Genomic DNA, 8,945 nt, shown 5'->3' on the forward strand with positions numbered 1-8,945 from the left:
AACAAGTTGTTCTCAGTCTTTCAGCTGTGAGTAAACACTGAGGGGAGCGCTTCACTTGTAAAGGAAAATTCTTAGGCACATCAGACTTAAATTGAAGAGAGGGTTACAGCTCTGCAACCAGCCTTCTTAGCCCTGCTAACTGGGTTCTGGCTGCCCAGAGCTGTTTCACTTCAGAGCTTCATTACTTCTGCAGACAGACAGCACGTAAATCCGGCACCAGTGAGCCCCTGTTTTTAACCCATGCATTCCTTTGTTACAGGCTCTGTAGCAATTGCTATCGGTAAGTGTTACGGTCACGAGTAGGCTTTCAAATTACAATACAAAGGAAATTAGTGTAAACGAGGTTCCACGTGAGGATCCCAGGTCCGGTCCTGCAGGTGGCAGCTGCTGTGTGAGTGATCTGTGGCCCATAACGTGGTTTTCAGCCCAGGGGCTGTGGAAATGGGGCAACCCTAACAGCCTGTCTGAAGTGCTGTCCTTAAGCAGCCTGTGTATGGTGTCACATGGTGTGGGGACAAGGGGAAGCAGCACTGAGTTTCTTTCCATTCTCATAAAGAAATAGATTTCTTAATCTGGCTGAGCTAACGCCTTGCTTTTGTCGCGTTCTTTATGCGCAGGATGTAACCTGAAGATTTTTAACAACCAGGAATTCGCAGCTCTCTTGGCGCAGTCTGTCAACCAGGGCTTCGAGGCTGTGTACCAGCTGACCAGGATGTGCACGATTCGGATGAGCTTCGTCAAGGGCTGGGGAGCAGAATACAGGTCAGCCCCTGCGTGGAGCACGGTGTGCTCATGCTCGCTGTGCCATGTGCACGGCCTGGCAGTGTTCAGCACGGCTTCCTTAGTCAGCCTTGAGACAGGGAGGCTTAGCGGTGTGTCTCTTTGGTAATGCACACATCTTGTATTTGCTAAGAATGCGTTGACCTCACATCTTATTTTTCCCATCCTATTTGGGTACAACATGCATCATGGGATATACTTGGAAACCCACGTGCGTCTGGTCACAGCGCTGCGCAGAGCAGCAGCCTTGCCTGAAAGCACAGCAGACAATCCATGTGGCTGGGTGGGCATATTACCTATTTTTTCTTAAACTTGGGTGTGTATTTGATAGTGTTTTGATACTCTTGTTATGACACTGTTATCAGGACAGGATCCATGCGAGTGCTTCCTCACAGATACGCGTTAGGTTTGGTGTTTTCTTTTACCAGGGACTAGCGGGATTAAAGTAAAAACAACTCAGCTTGAAAATGCACATTTGGAAAACTGCTAGAGTTGCTGCAAAATTACTGTTAAATCCCCTCATTCCGTTCTTAGTGCTTGTCATAGGGCAGTTACTTCGAGGTGAGCGGAGGCGATGGGGGAAGCAGGGTCACTATTAGAAGTAAAAAGGAGATGCACTGGAGTCTGGGATGGATGATGTGGTTGTTCTGGCAGCACAGGGTGTGAGGACACAGAACTCTGTAACTTGTGTCGCTGTCGCCCCACTGCATTAACAAACAAACATCCCTGAGAGCAGCAAAGGGAGTAAAAGTGGTGTTAGTAGTGTGAGCAGGGAGGTGAAATCTGTCAGAAAATGAATGTCATTTTATGAGAGAAAAAGCTGGCACGGATTTCAGCCAAATACGATTTTGAAATGCTTGCTTGACTGTGCACCCTTTCAGTCAGCCTCACTTGAAAGTGCGGGGCAGCCTCTGCCTCCCGGAGCAGCACGGCCGTGCCGACGCGCCCTGCGTGCAGCTGCCTGCCGGCGGGGAGGTGCCATGGCTCAGCTGCAGCCTGGGTCCTGCACGTTACGCTCCTACTTTCTTCATTTCTCCAGATGTTTGGAGTCCATTTTGTTTTGAAATTGTCCTGCACCCGGGCCAGAGCATTTCAGCCCTGGCTCTCAGCCACAGCTCATAATGAAATCCAGATGAGCGTGACTTACGGAAAGTCAACTATCTCATTAGAGTATTGTAGGCAGTGAAACCCTACGCTCACGCCGAAGCTGCTCTCCTGCTCCTTCACTTCCTTGCCACAAAATGCTCCATCTGATTCTCTTTGTCAGAGCACACCAATTAGTTCAACTGACTGGTACAGGACGAGGTGGCTGTGGGAGCTGCATCCACAGCGCTGCTCCAGTGACTCTGGTTTGGCTGTGTTGCTGTTGGAGCAGTCTGACTGTGGGGTGTTCGGTGCTCTGCTGTGCCAGGGGCTTGGGGAGGGAACAGGGAGAAGCCAATTGCACGCGCAGGACTGAAGCTGTCTGTCCAGCAAGAGCCCGGTGCAGCTGTGGGAGTTCGCCTTTAGGCAGGCTGCAGTGTGCAGCCATGCAGGTGGGAAGGCAGTGAGGTGTGCCAGGAGGGCAGCAGCCCCTCGGGCACTGGGTTTGGTAGTTGGACTGCTCAGTGTTGACCGAGTTGTAGGCAGCAAATGGGAATGCCCTGTGTTAAGGGAGACTCAATTTTCTGGGGCCTTAGGGGTCTGTCTGCTTCACTGAAGTTGGTGGAGAGATGCTTCACTCCCCCTGCATCCCAGTGCCCGCAGGATGCCCGCAGTGCCAGCACTCACCAAGATGCACTGCACTGCCAGCACTCCCATCAGGGCTGAGCCCTGCCCACACGCCCACTCTGGGCACTGCGTCCGTGCCAGCGCTGCTCGGGAATGGGTGCGGTGCCTTTGGGAGCCGCTTCCTTTCTCAGTTCAAGGACAAGGGACACTGTGCATTGCTGGGATGCACTCCAGCCCTCAGCCAAACCTTGCGGAGCCCTGCGCAGAGCCCTGTGCCCCTGCCCTGCTGCAAAGGGATGGGGATGGTGCTGGGAGCGCTGGGCAGCCCCAGGGGGCACGGTCCCCATTGCAGCAGCGGTTTCTCCCCAGGTCCCACAGACTTTGGCTTCTCCCTCCCACAAGCGGATTCCAAGGACAGCTTCTGTGGGAAACGAGGGTGTAAACCAAGGCTGTTTCCAGGCTATTTCTCTCTTGTTGTAATCCTCCTCCTCCGTAGCAGCTGTCCCTGCCTCTCTGCCTGGAACGAGAATGCTGCTGTCCTCAGGCAGAGCCCCCTGCCCTGTGCCTCGGTCCCACATCCCTCCCTGTCCTCCCCTTGCCGTCCTGCTCTGCTGTCTGGAGGCACTCTGTGGGCTCTGGCCCTGGGGAATAACAGGGCAGCAGATGGGAGGTGCTGGGTGGCAGCGGGATGTGGAGCACAGGGAGCAGTGACCCTGTGGGCGGTCTGACCCCCGCTGTTCTCCACCCACCGCCACCAGCTCCTGAGGTTCTTAAAAAACATCTGTTAATGCCATACTTCTGCTTCTCTGCCCTGCGTGCGGCCGTAGCATTGGGTCCGTGCCTCCAGCACAGAGAGAGTGGGGATCACTTCCATCGCCTCTGTGTCCGGCTAAAACCCAAAGATGGGGTGGAAAGAGAACATCCTGGCCTCGTGCGTAGAAATCTGACATACTTCAGTTGCTAACTAACTAGGAGATACAAGGCCTGCAGAATAAAACTGGAGAGCATCGCTTAGATAAGCACCTTCTTCCAGAAGTCTCAGTAGCAAATAGATGATATCGTGAGTTTCCCTTTGGGATGACAGGAGATGTAAAGGGAAAAGATGGGGGTTTTCAGGAAGTTGGCAGCATCAACCAGAAGCACGTTAAAGAGGGGAGAGACATTCCTTTGGCCCCACATGCAAGACTGTTGTCTAAGCAGGAAGGAATGCTTCGGTAGCTGTAAAACCTTCTCAGATTTGTCAAGTTTTGCAAGTCCCGTTTAAATGTCCTGTTTTTCTCCTCTCTCCCCAACCCCTTTTCCTGGCAGGCGGCAGACGGTGACCAGCACTCCCTGCTGGATTGAGCTGCACCTCAATGGCCCCCTGCAGTGGCTGGACAAGGTGCTCACGCAGATGGGCTCCCCGAGCATCCGCTGTTCCAGCGTCTCCTAAGGAAGCACCTCCTGGGGGCGGGCGGGGGAGCAAAGACTGGAGAATGGAATTGGCTGAACCCTTAGCAAAACACATAGAGAAGAGATTCCCAGTTACTGAAGTGATAAGGAGAAACGAATCTGCTAAAATAGTGGCTTTTCTTGGTTTTGTTTCGTTGTTTTTTGTTTTTTTTTTTAAACCCATTGAAGCCACTTCCACTGAAACTGTTAGCACTTTGGTTACAAGGCTGCGGGCCCTTGCAGTTAGAATGAAGCTGAAGTTTATCACGATAAAAGATGACTTTGTTTCAGCGGAGAGAAGCCAGTGCTGTGCCTCCAGCCGTGGCACGTCCCATCCGCCCCACGCAGCCCCAGCGTCTCCGACACACGCCATGGGTCTTTGGGATGACTCTTGCTCGTGCGTTGCTGTCCCCATCCATGGATGGAGATGCACGCCCGTTCTCCCTGGGGTGGCAGCAGTAGGGGGAAAAGGAAGCACGTAAAGCACAGGCAAGGACTGATTCCCCAGTACTGCTCCCAAAAGGAACGGATTTCCACGCCGCACAGCTCACTGAGAGGCAGCACCTTGCTTTGTGCCCAAGCTGCTGCTGTGCCCTGCTCGTCTCGGACTGGATTCACGTGAAGCAGAGGCCAAAGTCACGGCTCTTTCTGACACTGCTGCGGCAACTTTTGACTAGAGCCGCTCACGGACAGACATTGGGAGTGTGAGGAGCTCTTGCTGGATAAGTTAAGCCTTTGTTATTGTGCATTAACTAAAGAAAGTTTGTATTCTATTTTCTCATTGTGTTGAATGGTATCTGCCACTTCTTAAGTCTTAGGGGCTTAGTGAACTCGGTGCCCAGGTCTGCTCTGGAGATGGCTCTTGCTGCCATTTGCAGAAAACCCAATTCCATAGGTTATGCTACGGTCAGACGTGACTGTGCAGCAACCAGGACATCTCAGATGCACCAAAAAAACTCAGTTAAAAACTTACTTCATCTGACGAAAATGCTCTGAGATGTGTTCTCACCTGGAGAAACGGAGAGAGTGTATTACCATGTATTATAAAATGTTCATTTGAAATATACATGCTCCAGACTGCTCAGTATTTTTTTCCCTGCAGCAACTGTCGTGGCAAACAACTTCCACAACTGGAAAAAAAAAACCTTAGCACTTGTTTTTACGGTTCCAGTTTGCCAATTAAGTCTCATAACTTTGTCAGTGCTGTCCGGTTATTTGCTTCTTTACACCTGTGTTGAATGCCATACGTGTTTGTGCCAAAATATTAGAAGGGGGAGGGGAGAAAATGATAATCAGAATTTCTTAGGGAATTAGTTTTTCTCTATCTACTCAACGTGTGGCTCTGGGAAGGACAGGCTGCGAGAGACACTGGGCGGTTTGTGTGAAGGCCTGGGCCCTGAAGAGCGTTCTGCTCCCAGGCTCAGTGCCTTGTGACGCCTTTCAAACACTTCCAGGATCGCCCTCGTGCCCGCCTGTCTGCAGGGAGGCAGGGAGGCTCTTTGCATGTGCTCATCTGCTCTGTCCTTCAGCCCCACCGCTTGGCTTGGACCCGAGGCATCAGCAGGACCCGGCTGGGACACAGAGCAGAGGTGTTGCTTCACCAGGCAGACACAGGGATGCTCCCGAGGAGTCTTCTTCCAGAAATGACGTTTTGTTTCTGAACTCTGGGTGAGCTGCGGTGGTGCAGGTGGCAGGGTCCCGGGTGAGCTTTCCCTGTGCAGCACGGCTTGTATCATAGCGCTGGAGGTTTTCTAGGACTTCGTTTTCACTTTTTGTTTCTGCCGTGTGTCTCAGTTAAATCTCTGATTGCGTGGACTTGTGCAAGAAGACCACCTATACAAAGTAGTGTCTTTGAGCCGCCTCAGTAGGGGTGTCTGTCATCATGGGCTGATGAAGCACGTGCTTTTGGGTACAGCTTTCTAACAGCTGCAAAGAGTAATTTATTCAGACTTCTGTGGAAATATTTGACTTTCTGTTTTAGTGAGAGAGGAGAGGATCTGCTCCGTAAGATTGTCCCACGTTTCCTACTCGAGCGTCTTCAAGGCACGTTCGCTTTTTACCACTTTGCTTTATCTCCATAATCATCAAAAAGTTGGGCTCTGCGGTGTCTTGTGCACCAGCGACCAAAACAGCACCTTAAATTCTGGCATCAGACAGCTCATTCCCCCTGTGTGTGCAGGACCCAGCCTGACCCGGGGCACTAGCTGGAGTAAGCCCTGCCTTTATACAGAGCCTGCACGGAATCGCCTCAGCCAAAGTAAGAACTGGACCTGGATTCCCTCTGCAAACCAGATTTGTGTGTTTAATTTGATGAAGGACAGCGAGTTGCTGACCGCTGTTAACAGATGCCTCTTTTGAAACAGGATCTGGATGATGCGTAAAAACTCTGGTTAGTCCCACCTCATCATCCCTCCAGTAAATGACTTCCAATGGAAAGCATAAAGCTGCTCTAGCGATGCCATTAGATAAAACGGAGAGATGGTCTTCACTAAAGTAGTCATGTCCTCTCCTCCCCATTGTTCGCCTCCTCACTAATGCATAAAAGCTTCATGGTTTCCAGCGTTACCTTATGAAGCCAAATGGGAAGCCCTGTGCCACGCAGGCCGGGGAGGGGCCATGATCCTTTCACTTTGCCCAGCAGCAGCGAGGTGGGCAGGTGAAAGCCAATTCCCTGCCGAGCGCTGGATCCCGGCACCGAAGGGAAGAGGGCACGGGGCTGCTCGGCGCTGGCGGTGCCCCCAAGTACACAGGGCTTAGTCTTCATTTTACATTTTTTTCCAAAACTCTATGGAAGTAGCTTTGATATGTAGCACGGGTGTATGCCGTCAGCCTGCCCTAGATGATGACACGACTGGATGGAGTATCTATCTCCTCGATGGCGGCCTCGGGTCGTTTCACCAGGATTTCAGACGTTTTCATTACTAGTGGAGTCACTAGCAGGAACTTTGACTCTTTTTAATTAGTGTAGCTGTACACAAGGGCCTGGCTGCTGGCAGATGACACTGATGGCCCTGTGGTTTTATGTGACTGTGGAGTTTTTTTTTTTTTTTTAATTGTTATTATTAACGTATTGAACTGAATTGCAGTGTGTATTTTGCGTTAAGCTTGTCTTAGAATTAATCCAGTGCTATCCATTTGATGCAGTAGCCAGAATCAGCAGGTGTACGCACGAAGACAGAGAAATCTGATTGCATCCAGTTTCCTCACAGCTCCAGTACCCCGTTACCACGAGCAGGCTGCAGGTGGCCTTTCAGACAGCGGGAAACAACCCCATTTCCCCTCCCCTACAGCATGGGCACGCTTCGAACCGTGCAGGTCTTTACAGGTCGAAGAATATTCAGGACTCCAGCTCGAGCAGCAAGTGTTAGCATCCACACCTCGTGCTGTTGCTAAGTAGAAAAAGCACAAGGAGCGAGAAGAGCACAGCGCAGTGAGGGACATCAGCCCTGTCACAAAGCATCTGTGAGCTTTCCTAGTGCTCCAAGGCACCGGATAGGTAGGAGGGGTGGGATATCACAAATAAGCTGGGAAGCTAGGAGGGGAAGTAATTAGTCACTATATCGTAGTTGATGGAGCGGTATGGTTAAGAAATTCAGCGTATGTTTTTTATTATGTACATGCTTGTATTTAGGTTGTCTTTCTTGAGTATTCAGATGAATCAAATGCTTAACTTTTAACAGAAAGGGCAATGCAGAATTCCGAGCGTTAAATCTTTCCTGTGTCCCTTTCTGGGACTGCTAACGAGGCAGTTACTGACGTGAGAACAAGAGACGCATCTCAGAGCTGGGCAACAAGTGCTGGCAAAGAAGGCAACACGAGGACGTCTCCAGCAGGAGTCTGTACCCGAGCTGTTGTTTTACCTTTTTAGCAACGAGTCAGGTTCCCAGATGGGCCCTTCCTTCAGTCGTGTTCTTCAGGTCTTTTCAGATTTACGAGGCTTTAAAAAGAAAACAGCACAGCGTTCTGTAAATGCTTTGGTTCATCCTCATCCTCGCGTTTCCTCCGGTTTGTGGATATGAGAGGAGTCTGCGCCGCTCTGCTGCTGGGGCGCACGCCGTGCTCTCCCCACGGAGGCAGCCTACTTCCTTCACTCCCGATTGAACTGTTCCCCTTTGATAGATACGTATGAGCATGTATGCAGTAGTTTAGGTTTTCTTAACCTGAGATTGTATGTTAACGAGCGGTGGTGTCACCTACATGCTTTAGCTTGTTGAGCATTATGCGCCTATTTTGTTACTACAGGCCTGTACTATGTATGCCCTCTTATTTCATATGTGAAACTGTAAGTTCTATTTTTGACATTTTAATAAACTTTGATTTGAAAACTGAGGCTCACGAGCAAACAAGGATATTGTAAAATGCTGAAAGCATTTGGAGTTCTGCAGCCACAGGTAGTGCAGTGCCAGCAGAATCTGCAGGTACACGATGGACGCTTCCAGCAAGGCACATAAGATCTCAGCTGCGGGTAAGGTCATCGTACTGTGGGCAACGTGTTAATGAATTTAAAGCCAGAAGTAGCTTCTCTTAAAAAATGCAACGAGTTCTTTTAACTAATAGGTTTTGAAGGTGAGTAGAAGTGGAGCGCTGTGGCTGAGAGGACTGACTGTTGAATTGCTGGGAAGTCAGACGTAGCTACGTGTCTGCTCTTTGCTCAGGGCGCTGAGCTGGAGCTGTGCTTGCCCGTGGCTGTGAATCAGGCAGTGCCCTTAGCACAGGGGAGGTGGCTGGAGGAGACTGCTGGAGGCCCGTCAGCCTCCTGCTTGGTCCAGGCCTGTTGCCAACACTAGGTAAAGTCAGCTGGGATTTTGTCCAGACAAATCCTGAGAAAGATTTCAAGGGACAGGTTCCACCGCTTTCCTCCCCAGATAAGCCGCTGCATGGCTGCACTGTGCTCCTAGATGAAAAGCCTTCCTACCTTCATCTCCCAAGATGTATTTTGGTGGTTGCCCCTTGCTAATACAGCTCTGTGTTCTCTCCTTGCCCCTCAAGGGCAGCATCTTTAGCAATTGCTGTAGTCAGAAATG

The 8,945-nt window shown here is 50.8% G+C and overlaps 1 protein-coding gene across 2 annotated transcripts in view; it reads left to right on the forward strand.

Moving 5' to 3' along the window:
- SMAD3 (SMAD family member 3) overlaps positions 1–8,251 on the forward strand; it is a 68,082-nt gene extending 59,831 nt beyond the window's left edge. Inside the window, exons 8-9 of one of the 2 annotated variants that reach the window (XM_021406830.1) lie at positions 618–762; positions 3,799–3,922. In XM_021406830.1, the coding sequence (XP_021262505.1) occupies positions 618–762; positions 3,799–3,922 (269 nt within the window). Of the gene's footprint in view, positions 1–617; positions 763–3,798 lie in introns of both variants that reach the window. The other variant, XM_021406829.1, reaches the window with a different exon arrangement.

This window comes from Numida meleagris, chromosome 9, assembly GCF_002078875.1.
Source record: "Numida meleagris isolate 19003 breed g44 Domestic line chromosome 9, NumMel1.0, whole genome shotgun sequence".
NCBI classification, from domain to species: domain Eukaryota; kingdom Metazoa; phylum Chordata; class Aves; order Galliformes; family Numididae; genus Numida; species Numida meleagris.